This window comes from Mastigoproctus giganteus, chromosome 2 (assembly GCF_048544385.1).
Source record: "Mastigoproctus giganteus isolate SK-2022 chromosome 2, ASM4854438v1, whole genome shotgun sequence".
Taxonomy (NCBI): domain Eukaryota; kingdom Metazoa; phylum Arthropoda; class Arachnida; order Uropygi; family Thelyphonidae; genus Mastigoproctus; species Mastigoproctus giganteus.
The window spans coordinates 225,057,635-225,076,224 of NC_143576.1; the positions used below are offsets into that span (position 1 = coordinate 225,057,635).

At 34.1% G+C, this 18,590-nt stretch overlaps 1 protein-coding gene across 1 annotated transcript in view; it reads right to left on the reverse strand.

Annotated features, from left to right (window-relative positions):
* Window positions 1-18,590, reverse strand: part of Imp (IGF-II mRNA-binding protein) — a 243,117-nt gene that overhangs the window by 99,993 nt on the left and 124,534 nt on the right. The window contains exons 4-6 of the mRNA XM_090390190.1: window positions 13,730-13,836; window positions 13,550-13,616; window positions 3,948-4,118 (exon numbers count right to left, since the gene is read on the reverse strand). Of these exons, the coding sequence (XP_090246316.1) occupies window positions 3,948-4,118; window positions 13,550-13,616; window positions 13,730-13,836 (345 nt within the window). The remainder of the gene's footprint in view (window positions 1-3,947; window positions 4,119-13,549; window positions 13,617-13,729; window positions 13,837-18,590) is intronic.

Here is an 18,590-nt window from a genome sequence, read left to right on the forward strand (position 1 = left end):
TTAATTGGAGTTAATTGAGTAATGTGTTGGGTGATAATTACATAAATTGAGTGGGAGATGACAGAGTGGTAATCAATGGACACGGCTCTTCGTGGACAAATGTTATTAGTCAAGTTCCACAGGGTTCGGTGTTGGGCCCAGTGTTGTTTTGTATATTTATCAATGATATTGATGAAGGTATATCAGGTTTAATGTCAAAGTTTGCAGATGATACAAAGGTTGGCAGGGTTGTTAACGACAGTATGCTACTCCAACTGGATCTAGGTAAGTTGGGAAAATGGGCTGAGAAGCGGCAACTGAAGTTTAACATTGACAAATGCAAAGTACTGCATATGGGTAGCAATAACTGAACAGAAACATACCAACTGTGTGGTACTACACTCAGGAAAGTGAAAAGGATCCGGGGGTAATTGTGCAGTCAAATATGAAGTTTGCTGATCAGTGCAGACAGGCTGCTAAGGCAGGTCATGGAGCCTTGTCAATGATATACAGTAATACCCCGACTTACGCGAACTCGGAGTTACGCGGTTCTTGATTTTTTCGTTTGGCAACGCTGCCGCCCACTATCTTCAAGGTCGTTTTTCATATGTTATCGATATACGGTGCGACGGCGGAGAATGAGAGCGAAAGATGAACAAAATTCAACTTTGCTGCTTTTATGTTTTTTATATCAGTGAAGGGGAAACACATTTCACCATAATAACGTAAAAACCAACACAATTCCAGCTATCGGTATAATCGCAAATGCAATTAGATCGAGTTTACTACCAAGTTTATAACAGATTTCACTAGCAGAAACGCAACTGGACTTTTATTGTCTTATGGTAGTAACCCCTAGAAATGTGAGGTGTTAATAGTGTATCTCTGCCTTTATGGTGTTGTTTATTCAGTTGCTACATGCGCACAGCTTTGTTTATGCGTATCAAGCGTGCCTCCTCGTTTTGTAATTGTGCTTTATTCCCTAAAAATGAGTAAAATACTTAATTAAAAAGGTGTGAAAAGGAAGCGTCCTGGTGAAGACACTGCAGATTCAGAGAGAAAAAGAAAAGCAATTATCGATAAACAGAGGCGGACTGGATCAAAAATTCTTACCCGGGAAAATTTATAGTGGCCTCATACTATGGTTTATGGCCAAAATCACACCGGCCCACTGGGGTTTCCCCGGTAAGGCTTATGGCCAGTCCGCCTCTGTCAATAGAGAAAAAATATGAAATTGTGAAACGCTTTGAGCGAAATGAAAGACCATGTGATATTGCACGTGCTACAGGCCTAAATGAAGCAACGGCGAAAAGCACATGACAATTGCAAACTTGACAGGTTGAAAATTGAAAAGGGCTCAATTGTAAAGGGCTTAAAAATTTTAGAAAACAGACTCCAACGAAGAACGCGTTATAGCTACAAAGCAAGGAATAAAAAAAATTATTAGCTTGCTACGAAGAAATTCTGCGTGAAAAAAAGAACGCGATGTGTCGTCAGACGAATTTGTTAGATTTTATGAAGCCATCGACATCAAAATAACTTTTTAACGTAAGTAATTTGTTTTTTTAATACATATATTGTATTAATATGTATAAAGAACTGCAATTTTATTAATATTTTTCTTCTAAACTAGTGTTTATGTTAGTCCTTGGTCCCAATTAAGCAAAATTTATATGTATTTATATGCAAAGTTGTACCCCGACTTACGCGAATTCGACTTACGCGATTTTCGTCTGACCCACCTATCGCGTAACTTCGGGGTATTACTGTATAGGAATTTTGCTAGCAGGGACAAGGTGATTATCCCGTTACACAAGGCAATGGCCAGGCAACACCTAGAGTACTGTGTACGGTACTCTAGATGTTGGCCTCATTTTAGGAAGGATGTAGAGTTGCTAGAAGGGGTATAAAGGGCAACAAGATTGGTGAGGGGAACAAAAGGGGTACTCTTACCAAGAAAGGGTTAAGTTCTGCAAATTGCAGTGCCTCGAGAGCAAGAACCTGCAAGGTGATCTGACTGAGATGTATAAGGCCTTGAATGGGTTGAGCAAGCAGAATGCTGATGGGATTCTTCCTCTTGCTCAAACTAAGAAAACCTGGGGGGGGGGCACAGTTTCAAATTGAGAAAAGATAGTTATAGACTAGAGGTGCAGAAATTTGCCTTTAGCCAGCAGGTAGTTGATTGGTGGAACAGGCTTCCATGTTTTGTTGTTGAAGCTAATAGCCTATATAAATTTAAGGCTGACTTGGACAGAGAATGGAGGGGGTGAAATGGGGGGGTGAAATGGGAAGTTTGTTTTTTTTTTGCTGAAGCTGCCTTTCTTGCATCATATACCTCTACTAATGCTAATGAGTAGATTTCCCTAAAAAGACAGTTCATGGATTTTTTTTTTTTTTTTAAACCTCAATTTTCTAGTGGAATTTACTTATTCAAAGTGAAAATGGGAAAAATTCTGTTTTAGCAGAAAAAATCATTTTGTTCTGCCAATGATATACAGGAATTCTGCCAGCAGTGACAAGTAATTATCCTCTTGTATAAGCAATGGTTCGGCCACATCAAGTAGGGCATCAAAGTCTGAAAGACTGGCATTTTGGGAATGATGTGGATCTGCTGGAATAAGTGCAAAGAAGAGCAACATGATTAGTCAGGATGAAAGTTGTACTCTCACCAAAAGGGCTTCAAGTTCTGAAAACTGCACTGTCTGGAAACTAGGCACCTGAAAGTTCTTGCAGGTGCCTAGTTTCCAGACTTTAATTTTTAAGGCTCTAAATGGATTGAGTAAACTACATTAACGTTTATAGATAATCCTTTAGTTCTGAGGTAAAATGATAATAAAAAGATTAGAAACTTAAAATACTAGAACTTACCTTCCAACTGCTTATGTATCAAATGGATGAGATTGATAAAAAAGGGGTATGGACATTAAAACCAGTTTCTCAATGCTCATCGTATGTGTTTCGCTATATAAAAATCACTGCTGAACTAAGAGTACAAACTATGTCAGTTGTTTCATAATGATAAGGAAGGAAGCAGAGTTACGTGTTTCTAGTTCCCATGATGATATTCAATCGTGCACATTAGAAATATAACTTTATTCAAATTCCATAATGCCACAAATGTTGTGGGGAGTTTGACATTAAGGCCTGAAAACTGGGTGTTTTGTTTGACCCATTCTATTGCAAAAGCTTAAACAAGTGGTTAATTTATAACTAGAAAATAATTTAATTATTGCTGAATCAATTTTAGGTTGATGAGTATATTGAATGTGTTGACTGACTTTAGTTGTACAGTATTGTGAATGTAATACTGGCCTGTTGATAATAGGCTTTGGTATTACATACGTTTGAGTCACCATATTTAACTGTAGTGCTGCAATTTTTTTTTTTTATTATGTATTGTGTAAACTAAATGCTCATGACATCTTTACTCTCTCATACAATATGTATAAGAAGACAGAAATTAAGAAAGAAAGGCTGCTGAAGAGGTGAGTGAAAATTTGCTGTCAGCAGCCACAGAGAGTAACTTGTCATTGTGGAAGTGGGTAGATTGAATAAATTTAATGAAGTATTAGATAAATCATTATAGGATAGATAAACAAGGTGGGTAGTTTTACTTTTATTTTTTGGTGATGCTGTATAAACTTTCTTCCTTATATCATTTGCCACTACTAATACTAAATTTCTAGTACCCAAGAGGGATGAGAACATGCTTCTGAAGAACAGTTGTGGACTTTCTACCTATCTCCTTGAATTTTTTTTTTTTTTTTTTCATTTAAATCATGATTGTAAATCACATGTTTGTTTGTACCACAAACACAATTTTAAGTAATAATCTGATAAATAAATCACTTACATGCACAAACACAAATGTGACCATGGCAGTTTTGTTCATTAAAAAATAATTGTGTAATTACCATATATTCCAAATTGTAACAAGCAGTTTATAAAAAAAAAAAAATTCCAGATACCTTAAGGGAAAGTCCGAAGGACGAAGAGGTGATGTTGTATTCCCTGAGTATGGAAAGGGGCGAAAATTCCCTCGCCCACCCCTTGGATTTCTACCTCGTCCTTGATCCATCATGAAGTCTACCTTAAGAGATGATCCCTCAAGTTCATACCCGTTCAGCTGAGTGAAGGCCCTTTAAATTAAAAAATCTGAAAGTTAATTTATTAAATGAAATATTTCTAAGATTGCTTAAATGTCAAGTTTTATGCACAAGATTTAAGCTATTAACAATCTAACTAAAATTTAGGTCTAATTAGTGTACACTTAGTACAAAATGTATCATTATTCCACAAGGCCAAGAAAAATTGGATACAAAATACTCCAAATCTTATATTTCAAAGTAAATCACCATGACATGTTCAAGTCTTATGCAAGAAAATGCCATTTCTCAAAAATACCTAATTACCTCAAGTTAAGAATGGATGTGGACTACATGTATTAGATGCACAGAAGGGGATCCTGCAGGATCAGTAGTGGAATTGCCCTTGTACGAATAACAAATGTGATGAACAACCATTGCCAGTAAATGCAGTATCACGTCACGGAACTGTCATGTCACTATTTGGTGTTAAACTGTGAAGTCGGTCGTACACGAAGCATCACTGTGACACTGACGTAGGGTGACCAGATTAAAAATTTGATCTCTGGGTACTTGTGCTTATGTCTGGGGTATTCATTCCTCATTTTGGGGTACTCACATTATATCATAAGAAAAATGAAGAATTTTAATAAGTATTTTATTTCTATATTTTGTTGATTTTTATAAGTTCGTGGAATGCAAAATTAGTCAAATTTTGATAAAATTAACTGAATTAAAGCCTGTGCTTTAATTCGTTTAATTCGGAAAATTTTATCGCAAGAGTTAAACACTGACAGAAACTTTTATAAAAATTTAACACCAAATGTTTTGCATAATTGTTTACAATACATATTCAGTAAACCTGATTTATTTTATCAAAAATAAAGTATTTATCTAACAATACCTTTCATTTGAGTGAATTTTCTTTAACAGTTTTTCATTTTTTAGTGAATATGCATAAAATTCTTTGATGACATTGTGATTGGTTTTCACCAACAGTTCTTCTTTAGGTCTAATTTATTTCTATCCTTTTAGCATGCATTAAACATTAAGATAAATACTCGCTCACTCATTGCACTTGAGTTATTATTTTTTTTTTTTGGCTGATGCTGCATAAGCTTGCTTTCTTGCATCATATGCCTCTGCTAATGCTAACAATGGGATAGATCCTGCAGCTTCTGAAATAAGATAGCACTCACTTTCCATATTCAAAAATTTACTTAACTTAAATTGATTTAGAAAGAGTAATAAACTGTAAAAAATAAGCAATTTTTCCCAGAACTAGAGACCACCTATAAAACTTTAACACTAAAATTAAAGTTTTTAAAAAAAAAACCCCTGGCAAGTTTTCATATGACCAATGGAAACGTGCAGTACATTTCCAAATATCAGCTGAGTGGTAATTAAATTTCAAATTCTGTATTGAGAAAAATTTAAAACTAGAGTTCGATAATTATGAAAAATACCTAAGTCCCATAGTTTCTTATTTTTGGGCTTTGCAAAATGCTAGATCAAGAGTTAAAATGAATATTGATATGATCTACAAATACTCTTACAATACACTAAAATCATAATGAGGCTGTAACAAGCAGAAAAATACTAAGTTATGGGAATCCAGATCTTGAGTGACTCTGCTGTAAGAGCAATGAAATTGATTTTTCGGAACTCTTGAGTAACCTTTATGTATTTTACTATTATGTAAAATGTAGATAACAATTTTTCACTTCAGTATTCAATGTAGTGATATCTATTTACACAGATTTCAAAAGCTTATGGCCACTACCTGTGCAGAGTGAGATGTAATGAAAGAGTGAGTGGGAAGGGAAGATGGATGAGGAGTGAAACAATGGATTGGACTTGTAAGGTAGCCAATGTTAACAATTCCATTCTAAAAGAGTTGAGAATAGTACAGTTAATTATTTACTATAATGTAGTAAACACAAGCAACCAGTATAGTCTATCCCAAAATGATTGATATATTATAAAAAAGTATGTTTTATCATTTAAAATGACATCACTTAACAAGATCTGTTTTACTGTAATGTGGTTTTTTAATAGCAAGTTCAATATCTGTTATTTTTTTTTTAAAAGAATAGCACACAGTCTGGTGGAATTTCCATGGAGTAGTCTGTACTGTATTACTACTCAATCCTAAAAGTACATTACTTAACCCTTTAATGTTGCCCTGGTGCCAACAGGTTTGACTGGTGCTTGGGTTTTTGCAAGTTTTTTTGATTTTCACAGGTTGTGAAAATTTAAGTCTTGCTTCTTTCTCCACGGTTCAAATCCACTAAAGAAATGCAACACTTAATTTGGTCTTGTTGTATGGCTACTATTAGATTTATGGCTTTCAATGGGTGAATTGCTCCTCTGTCGCCTCATGAAGAGAAGACACTGGAACTTTGTTTTGAACAACACCTAGAGGGTTCTTCTGAGCACTTTTATTCCCTTCTGAAGGAAGAGAGAGTAATTAATTGACGTACTTTGAGATCTATTTTATTAAAGTTGAAGAAAGGAAAAGCTGAAGAAAAGGCTGCTAATGTGGAAGAATCTCCAATAAAGAAGTGCAAGAAGTCCGGGAAAGGATAAAAGAAAGCTGGAAAAGCACTGGAACCTTCTAGTTTAGAGGATCCTCTTCCATTGTCCCACTGAATGACAAATAGAACTAATGTCTGTAGGGAGACCATAGTTGTGGAATCTAAATTATTGGAGTAGCAAGAGACTTGATTCTTGAAGCTTCTACCAATGAGGATATCAGAAAGATCTCTGCATGTCCCAATGTTGAAGTGGAAGTTGATAGCCCTCCAAAGCTTGTAATCTTTAATTTGGGCTGACAAGTAACCAAAGCACATTTGCTGGAACAGTTGTGGCACTGAAATGTGAATAGTACCATCATATCAAAGCAACAATTTAGATCTTGTGTTCAGGTGCTTGAGGAACATCAAGAACAAGCAATTGTATAATTCTGCAATTTAGTGCTTGGCTCAATATGTAGGTTCTTGTTGGGTAAACTCAATTTTTGTGGACTGATGTTTGCACAGGGTCCAAGGACAGCTTGGTTCCTACATAGCACTCTTGCTGAATGGCCTTCAGCCATGTGGTGCAGACCTGCCATGTGTTTTGTGGGCACTCTTACCAGGAGTGTCCAAATAAAACTAGTCCCCCAACCAGTTCCTGAGGAGATATCTTCCCCCTTGGAGCATGCTGCTGTAAACTGAATCTGTCCAGATTATGTATGATCATTGGATGCAGTCCGGAGATCAAACTGACTATACATAATGTTACTTGTGAGTGGCACTTTGAAGGCAAATAGACCCAGCAGTTCTGCCTGGGGATTGATATGTATGCTGATAGGCAGGTGGCCTCTTGGTGCTGCCTCTAAGATCTTGAGGTAGCTTGTTTTGGATAGAATTCCTGATTCCTATATGGCAATCACTGTTGTATTGAGGACTTCAGTTTTATATTATCCGTTATTATATCATACTTGTGAGCATTAGATAAGTGACCTACCTATTCATGGTGTGGGGGGGTGATGTCCCCATCCCAAGAATAAAGGGTGCTCATCAATAAATCTTTTTCTTATTTTGTTTGTTATTTTAAGTTGACTAAAGGTGGTGGTCTGCGTTATTGTTATTATAACCAAACTAGCATATTTCTGGATTGATCTGATAAGCATGTGTGAGAGCATGGGAGGGGTCTAGCTTACTAGTTACCTTAAATGACAACTTGAATACAGCCTCCAAACATTCTTAAAGTGTTACAAAAAGCGATGAGCTGCCAAAATCTTAACCAATTCCCTATACAGATTTCTGATTTAAGGGATAAAGTTGTATACCTTAAATCAGAAGAAAAATAAACGGCTCTGACTATTAGAAATTCACATTCCTTTACACTTGAAATTTATTTTGTACACCATTTTATAAGATTAAGATTATTCAAAATTGAATAAAATCATGTAATAACATTTGTTTGCATAAAAAATTTTTAATAACAGTTTGCACAAACCAGCTCATCACAGATTACAAGTGAATATGTAAAAAAGAGCAAGGAAAGTTATGCCGTTGGAGGATAAAATAAAAAATGCTTGGCATTTGCATGTGAAGAGTGGTGAGGGAGGGGGCATCAGTGGCACTGGGTTTAAGGGGTCAATGAATCCCATTAGGACAATCAGGAAGAATGATGCTACCATAAGTGTTGCACGTGAGATATCTTGTATGCCCTGTGATCATAATTTAGAGCAGATGGAGAAAGCCCTTAACTTATGGAGATACAAGAATGCACCCTTAAGCACTGCAGTGATTTTCAAAAAAAATTGGAAAAAAGACTTGCAATTCAAAGCCAGTAAGAGCTGGTTTAAAAAACTTGAAAGAGGTATATTCTGCATAGTATAAAACTTTGTGGAGAATCAGCTTCAGAAGATTACGATGCCACAAGTATGTTTACTGAACAAATGAAGAATGCGATCCAGGAGAATGTTTGTTTACTGGAGTAGGTCTAATGCTGATGAAACTGGTTTGTTTTGAAATCGGATGCCTTCTAGAACATTTATATCGAAGGATGAGAAAACTGCACCCAACACTGACCCTTCTTTTGCTACAACACTTGTTGAGGTTACTTCATCAAGCCAATGTATATACAGATTGCTTAACTCTCCTGCATTAAAGGGCAAAAATAAGGATCTTTTTTTTTTTTTTTTTAGAGATCTAATCACAAGGCATGGTTTACTCCAGTTTTATTCACAGATTGTCTCAACTGTTTTGCCTCAGAACTTAAGCAATTTTTAGAGGGGGAATACAAGGTGGTACTACTCACTGATAATGCAATTGGTCATCCAGAGACAATCCAGTTTGTTCATACAAGCAATGAGGTTATTTTTCTCCCTCCAAACATAACACAACTTATTCAACCAATGGACCAGGGTGCGATTCACTACAATGAAGAGTTGTTACATTCAGTAAAATTTTACACAAGTCTTGGATGCCGTGAACAGAAACCCAAACGCTAACAGAATTGGAAAAAATTCAACACATAGAGGACCACAAACTTTAACATTATCTATGTTGAACACATGTTGGAGAAAAATTTGGAAGGTGGCTGTGAAGGACTTAACAGGACATTCCTCTGTTTGCCGCTATAGGGATAGCAAGATGTTTGAAGGTGGACTCACCGACAGGCAGCCTATTGATGTTGAGGAGCTACTTTCATTCCAGGCCTAGGAGTTAACAGAACAGGAATTCAAAAGAAATTATTACTATTCAATCTTGACATAGCAAGGTGGTCATATATTAAGTTATTTCTAGTTGTATTGTCAATACTATAATTTTGTCATGGCACCAAAAAAAAAAAAAAAAAAAAGTTTAATTTTTACACACACACACTTAATGCGGTTTTTATTATTCACCCAACCCCTTAATTTATATGGAATTTGGTCTTTCCAACCACTGTATTTTCAAGAACAAATCTCCCAGCAGTTGAAAGAGATTGCTATATAATGGGAAAAAAAAAGGCATTTATTATTATTTTATTTTTTTTTTTTTTTTGCCTTTCTTCTGAGAGTAAGTATCAACAGTGCTTTTATATTACACTGATTTTCATAATGAAAACTTACAGATAATAGTACTTCAGACATTAATTTCTCTTAGGGAATCTGGTTATGGACCAGATATTTCCCCATTTAAATAATATTCTTTCAGAAGAGGTGGCAATGAAGTTTGTTTCAATGCAACTAGTAAATTTTGCATTGTAAATCAAGTATTGTAAATTATTTCAATCAGCCTGTAAATAGAAGAGTTTTGGATTTGGCATGTATTTCAAGTGGCAACTACCTTGTTTCAAAGTAGCAGATCAAAAGAATAGCCATTAGCATGCACCATTATCCTCCCCCACCTCCTTCCTCTCTCCCTCCCTGTCATATTATAAATATGGTTTGGATTAGACTTAAACAGGTGGTGCTTAAGTTGAATGGTAATCATCATGTTTTAGATTAGCAGATAAATGTCCCCAACCCTTCTCTCATATAACTATGTTCAATTTTTTTTTTTGTCAAATAGTTTTGTTTTTTTTTGGGGGGGGGGGTGGGGGGGGGGGGGGGGGGGGGGGGGGGGGGGGGGGGGGGGGGGGGGGGGGGGGGGGGGGGGGGGGGGGGGGGGGGGGGGGGGGGGGGGGGGGGGGGGTTTGCTTATATCCGAGTTTGATCAAATATACCCAAAATAATAAAGATACATGAAACTGTTATCATCACACTAAATTAAGTCATTAAATTCTGGTTACTATTAAACCAGGATTTAATGACTACTTGGTTTCAATGATATAAGATTTATCACAGTAGATTCAAAACAAGGCCATGACATGTATATTCAAGAATGGTTTTGACACTGTATAATAGTTTTATAACATATTGCATTTCTAAGTTTATGAAGGTGGCAGAGAATATTTAGAATTTAATAAGAACATCATACTTCGAGATTTTGCAAAACTTACACTTGATTATTTGCCACTTTTAAGATTTCAAAAATTATTCATTAAGGAGCTATGAATCAATCTCCATTCAGCCAATTAAAAATTGACTAATGAATGCCTCTTAACCAAAATAAAAAAGCATAAGAATCATTTAGCTTTAAGTTTGTAAACAGCAACATTAATTTTTACTTCATTAAATCTTCTGGTGTGACATCACTGGACATTCTAGAAATAAATTATTTCCATTTTGTTATTACCACTGAGGAAACAGTTAAGAGATTTATTAATAGCACAAATTCCACTGACTGCCTTATCTTGTTAAAAGTTCTTTCTGAACCCATTAGGCAAAGATGTTTCTGTTAAAAAGGATTTTTTTTTTTTTTTTTTTTTGTTGTTGTTAGCGCATCGGCTTCTGTGGCCATAATGCACCTCCCAAGGTTTTTGCACTACTCTGATCCATGCCCGAGGCGGGATTCGAACCCGCGACCTTTGGGTTGCTAAGCAGGCACTTTACCCACTCAGCTAGCCCGGTCAGCTGTTAAAAAGGTAAAAACTACAACTGTTTCCATAAATAAATTAGTGTTGGCTGAATTTATATTTTCCAACAATAGAAGAAATTGATTACCAAGGGAGAAAATGGTAAATCCTAAGGTTGATGATGCCTTAGGGTTCACCGTTTTCTGATTGCTTACCAATCAAATCCATGTTTTTTTTTTTTTTTTTTTTGTTTTTTTTAACCCAAAGTCTTTCACAGTCTACAATAATCTTAATATGAGACAGGTATTATCACTTTCACATTATACATGTGATATTGAAGAAATGCTGTGGAATGGAACAATTTTGGAAAAGTTATTCAGAACAGAAAAGAATGAGAAGAAAAGAAATCCTCCCCAATTTAATAACAGTGCCTTTCTTTTTTTAGAAAAGTTAGCAATTATTCAATCACAAACAGTATTTCAAGAGACATTTGAATCCAAATAGCTTTAATTTATGTGCTTACTACTTCAAATCTACGTTAAATCTAGATATTCCTACAATAAATGACAAGGTTTGAAGCAGTTCACAGACTACTTCAGTGTATCCATAATTCTTTCCCACACCAACTGAATGAAATAAAACAATTTAAAAAAATTCCAATTTCAGAGGAGTAAAATTAAAGCTTGCAACATAAATTATGCAGATATTAAATTCCTATTTGTCAAAAATGCTAAAACACACACACACACCAAAAAAAAAAAAAGGATAATGAACATAGAAAAAGTTGATAGAAACTAATTAAAATTAACAGGTCCCCATAAAACCATAAGTAAGTTTGTATCAATATCAAATAACCCCGGGGGCTCACATCTGGCGAGTATGGGATTGGCACATCCAGGGCCCTGAGCTGGATTTGGTGTAGTGTAAGCCTCAGGGTTCCTTGCACCATATGGCTAATAATAATAATAAGACCACTCACCTAAACAGTACTATAAAAAAACTTGCAAATTACTTTTTTTTTTTTAAATTTTATTTCATGATAAATTGATAATTTTCTATTTTACGATCAATCAAAACTGATATTGCATTTTTTTTTTTTTTTTTTTTTTGGGCACTTCTGGAATAGAAGTGCATAGCCAATCTTGCGACAACCTTAAATAATCTTAAGATAGCAAGTATTATCACTTTCATCTGATACCTTTACATGAGAGAATTGCTGTAGAATGGAACCAGATTTGGGGCATCATTCCAAAGAACAGGAAAGAATTCCTCCATTCTGCATAATATATATATAACAAAGGGAAAGGACACTATATCACAAAATATAGTTCTACAGTTCTTCCTCATTTGGATTATAATTCTCTTAATACTACTTACCTTAGACCTAATTTTTGCTTGAAGGTAGAAGCTGTTTATTTGTTACACTTTGCAACAATTCCTTCAATGTAGTAATTGTTAATCTTGTTTGATTACACCACATTTAATTTATAATATAGTGACTTATTTTTTAAGATATATATTTGATCATAACATACAAGGGCTAACTTCAAGAAACTAAATTTGTATTCTATTCCAGGAGTGAGAGAATCTTTAAAATAGATTTTAAAGTGCTCTCTCTCTCTCTTGAACTCAAATTCAAAGAACTTCTAAAATACTGTATTTCTTAATGTAACAATCACCTGTCCTAGGAGACAGAGGTAAGCTTAATGAAATAGCACTTAGTTTCTACACATTTCTGTGAAAATTTAGATTAATCTGCCAGTCAATCAGAAATAAATGTATCCACTTTCTTCTTTAAGTTATTACTTTTATAATTATATAAAATTACTAAAACATGTGGCACTGACGACTTTATATCCCTCCCCTTTCCTTGTTTCAGCAAGCAAACTGGTGCACATAAAGATCTGTGCATTTGCAATCATCCAAACATTATTTTATTCCATTAGTACACATAAATGTATAATTAAAATTACCTAGTCAAGTTTCAACATAAGTTACAAGTTATTTTCCACTCATACAGAAACTGATTCAAAGGAAATTATTCTACGAAGATAACTATTTTCATTTATTTACTCCAATCACCCTAAAAACAAACTGATCTCTCACTTCAAGTTAGAGATCATGATTATCCATCATTTATACGTGCTATAAGAAAGCAAGTGTTCCGTTCAGACCTGATTGCAGTAACTAAGTTACGTCATATTAATCTAACTTTGGTAATAATTCAAGTACATATTTCCATTAATTCAAGTTCGTACAGCAATTAAAATTAATAGGCCCTATAAAACCATATTGGAACATCCTAGGCTAAGAAATTCACCACATAGCCATAAGAAAAATACCACTGACAAACTAATAGTTATACTACAGTATTAGTTAAGATCAGTGAATCACTTAAATTGACCTGAAAATCCAGACTCCATGTCCATTTGAAACACTAATGCAAAGCAGAGTAATTATAACAAGTTTAAAATAACTGAACATATGTCAGACCCTCCACAATTTTTCTTCTCCCTCCCTAAAAATTAAGATTTATCACTAACACTTACTGTTGTGCCTGGTCCTGAGTTTCAAATGTTACAAGAACACTGTAGAAAGAATCTGATTTTAAGGGACCTAAAAACAAAGGGAAAAAAAAAAATAAACAAAACCTGTAAGACTTGCTGAAATTTACATTTCCAGAAACATATTTCAGACTGCAGGAAAAGACTTGTTTAAATGACACTTGCCTTGATCACACTGTTGAACTGTACCAAAAGTGGAAAGGAGTCTCTTAACTTCATCCCATTGTACATGATTTGGGATGTTGCTGACCTGAACCTTATTTGTTCGACTCCTGGAAAAAGACAAATATTTACATATTTGTGATAAGTTAGACAAGTATAATGATAATGGACAAATTTTAGTTCCATTATACATATTTAGCATTAGAATATGTAAATCAATGAATGAAGGAAGAGTGAAGAATACAGATTGTATGGAACTACAACCAAATGAACTTTTTTTCTCCCTGAAAAAAGTATTCATTATATTCCAAAACATTCGGTTTTTTTTTTTTTTTTTTGGTGTAAATAGCAACGCATTTTACTTTGCTAATTTGGTGAGAGGGGATCCTAATACCTATTAAATTACATTCTAAGAATATTGGATTACTGATATCAACAATGGGCAAACTGTATAGTTTGACTACTCTTGATTTATATTAGTCTAATTCCTACTTTCCTACGCAGTCAACTTCAACATCTTGAAATACTATCATACTACTAATTTCAGCACATTTGGTATTATGTTTAGTTTACGATTCACAGTATTTAAAGCTTCTTAAATGATAAAAATTTAGAAATATGCTTAGGGATACAAGGCTTGAGCAAGTAGAGCCTTGATTATCATGCTAACAATGGGAACAGGATTCCAATTAATTAAAAAACCCTTTATTAACAGGAAATGTACATTTCCTGTATACATTTCAGGTATATACAAGATTGTCTCAATTAAAAAAGAACCTTGGTCTACCTTACTTATTTTTAGGTTTATGATATTTGTTGTTTAAGCTCTGTTTATATTCATGCTGAATTTGTCAAAACTGGACTAAATATTACCATTTAGATTTTACTATTTCTAAATTAAAATTTTGCTTAATCAACTCCTTTATCTCAATGATAAAGTTTACCTTCATCTGTTGAGTGTAAAAACATCACCATTGTTTTCCAAAATGAAGATAGACCAATTTTATTTTGACAGAGACACACATGATATGCAATATCAGTACAGAAAACATTTGGCAATTGTGGCATGCACTGTGACTGTTATTACCCCCCCCCCCACACACACACACTTATTTTTTTTATAAACTTGAATAATAAATTTATGCTTAATAAACTGTTAATATATTTAATTTGTTGTTCTTATTCTAAAAACATTACTACTAAAATAAAAATATCAAGAATTTTTTTTTTTTTTTTTTTCAAAGTACTTTTCATATCCTTTTAATTTTTCCTGATAGTAAAGAATCAGTACCAGCACCTTTTTTTTTTAAATACAAAAAAAAAAAAAAAAAAAAAGCACTGGGCATAAGTAATAAAAGGTGGGGGGGGGGGGGGGGGGTTTGGATGGAAAGGTAGAAAAATTCCCAGATCAGATTAATGCCATCAAATTACTGATTAAACATTACATCAGTCTGTAAAATAATTACAACAAGTATTTAAGACAAAGAATTAAATGTTTAAAGTACACTGCTATACAATAAAAACTTTCCAAAAGGGACCTAAGGCCAAATGAATCGAACTGAGTGTATTAAGTATGATAAAAGTATTCAAAATTATCCTTTAGGCCAATAAAGAAGATGCAAAATAAGATTTGAGCATAAGGATTTAGAATAAAGGTTTTCAGTATAAAATGTATCCAGTGAGCCACGAGGTCAAAAGACTTAGATAGCCTGAGTTGGTTTGATGTGCTATACTCTATATATAAACAAATAATTAAAAAAATAAAGGCAAGTAAATTAAAATAAAGTGATGAAGAAAGTTACTGATATTAGGATACATTGAATGGTATTTGACAAGGACTAGCACCAATCAATAATTGGCAAAGACTATCTGTTTCTGTTTGTTATCTGCTAGCTTAGTTAGGTCCATATGATCTTACATTATCCAAATTAAATTAAAATTTAGCAGCAACCTGGCAAAATAACAGCTAGCCCAGCATTTTGTCTCATCACTTTATTATTAATTATAGGTATAGCACATTAAATCAACTCAGGCTATCTAAATCTTTCAGCCTCATATCTCACTGGGTATACTTATACTGAACCTTTATTCTAAATCCTTATGCTAAAATTATCATACATCTTTATTGGTTTAAAGGCTACCTTTGAATTCTTTTATTATGCTTAATACTCGTTAAATTTATTTGGCCTTAGGAAAGCTGTTATTGTACAGTATTATACTTTAAACACTGTTCAAATTCCTTATCTTAAATACTGGTGTGTGTGTGGGGGGGGGGGTTCAATATTGTTTATACAGCTGCTTACATCCATGGTCATCTCATTCTTTTCCCCTAACTTATTTTTAGTTTAATTTCTAATGGGTGCAGTGATTGCTAGTTGCTTTGCACTGCTCATACTGCTCTCTATTAATCTGTTGTTATTTTCTGTTATCAACTTTGTTCTTTCTTTTTGTCTTTCCTTCTTTCTAACTTATTTTTACAGTTTATTTATATATATAATGGAAATAAACACTTTCCATTTGAAGACAGTCCTGCAATGGCAGAAAAGTCACTGTTCTGTTTTACTGAGAAGCAGACTAGACTACAAAACTTCATGTCATTGGAACATTTTCCAAACAACGATGTAAATAGTTAAAAAACTTTCATGTGATTGAGGCTAGCAGACATACTTGGAATGCAGTCAAAATTTTCAGTCTTGAGACTAAACAGAAAAATTCAGTGTGGTTGGGGGGGGGGGGGGGTTATATTCTGCTTGGAAAGCACAGAACATAAAAAGGTATGTTCTATACTTTCTGATAACACTAGTTATATGTATCAACTGGATCAAGGCATTATAGATAAAACTAGTAGTACTATAACAAGTGCCTCACAAAGAGTGGCTTTGGTAAGATTGAAAACTTGGTCCAGCAAATGTGATAAGATGCAGTGTAGAAGGAATGGAACTTGGAGTCTATGGATTTTTGCTGGAAGAATGTTTTACACCTTAACTCCCCACCCAAACTGTCTAAATGAACTTGTAGCTAATTATAATGCACTTTATATTAATATGGTGATTCTGCTTGAGTTTTCTGTTTGTACACCAGGATGATGATGCATAAGGTAATATGAGTTTACAATACAGATAAAGGTGGACGTAGCCAAGTGGTCAGAAACAAGAGTGCAGTAGCACACACTCTGAGTGGACCAGGGTTCAGGCCCATGATTACTAAATATGATTAAAATTTGTAATGATTGATTTACTGTAAACTTGTGGTAGCCAGCACATAAAACAAGAACATATACTGTTACATATAAATGCATTTCTGGAGGTACTCAGTAAAATGACCAAAGGATTTTCTGGCCCACTTAATCTGGAACTAAGAAACAATTCATCTTCCATACAATGGCATTCCATGCAATTAATGCTGCTGATAACAAGCCAAAATGTCACATAAGCTAAACAACTGAAAACAAGTATAAAGACACTGCCTTGCTTTTTAGCAATAAAAAGAAGACATACATGCACAGTTTGTTTCCAATTCCACTAGTTGGATTACTGAGAAATGTAATGGTTGCCTGTGAACCTATAATGCTGTTATTGTTATATACAGACCAGTAAAAGTGACATTTTTTTTACTATAGTTATATACTAGTAAAAATGCCATTTTTAAAAATGTGCTATGAATATTTATAAAAGCACTGGAAAGGATAAAACAGCAGAAGTAAACATGCAAACCTTAAGCTCTTATAACTGATAAGCTTATAATGTCAGTAATAATGAAATTACATGCTATTTTGTAAATAATCTATGCTTACAAGGCTGCTTCCCTACCTCAGAATTCATGTCATTGTTATAACTTTATAATTAATAGGAATGTTGCAAGTATTATTTTAACAATTGGTGGATTTTGGTATGTAATTATTAAATTGTAAATACAAATATAGATAAATTCTATTTCAAAAAATAGAAAATTAGTGGTAATGAACTAGTCTTGCAGCCGGTGACCTTTGGCGATTTCCATTTTGGCCCCTAGAAGAAGATTGCAATGCCCAATCTAGGCAGTTTAAATCCTGCTGACCGAAAAAAACAAGACAGACCTGCATATTTCTTATTACTACGACTAGCATATATTCTTAGAAACCACTTTCTAATTTGGGCGGTGATGTGGGAACTTATTAAATACTAACCCACATAAATAAAATATATAAAGACATGCAATTTACTAGGAATTTGATAGAACATCTAATGCACAATTACTACCTTTTCTGGAAATCAAAAACTTTAAACGAGAATAAATACATAGAACAATTCTTGTTTAGTCTTTACAATCTGGTACGCATTCCGATGATCGTTGCAGTGATTGACATGCTAAGCATCTATGGTTAGCCTTGTGTGGTGTTTAGCCCTCTCCTTGCCTTTGTTTTAAAATTGGAAAACGAATCCCCGATTTAAAAACAGCGATGGGGGGGGGGGTTAAACACCCTAAGATAGCCATAATGGGCTAGGCATATCAATCACTGCTACGTACTTGCAACGATCAATAAAGAATGGGTACCAGATTGTAAAACAAGCCCAATTCTATTTTGTGGAGAAGCCCTCTTTATAAGTGCAAAGGGGAAGCAACTTGTAAATTGCTTCAAGAATGTGTAATGATGCATTTTGTTGCAACATTACTTTTGTTATTATAGCTATATAGATAAATTGTTTTCGCATTATTTGTACTTAAATTAAAAATAAACTACTGCCATTTTAACGTAAATTCTAAAGCAATGCGTCTGAAAGGTCAGTAAATAAAAACTAGCTAAATTATTTCAACATAACTACCGCTGTTATGAACGCGATATTTCGATATTAATGTTTGTGGTTAACTGAACGAAAAAATATAT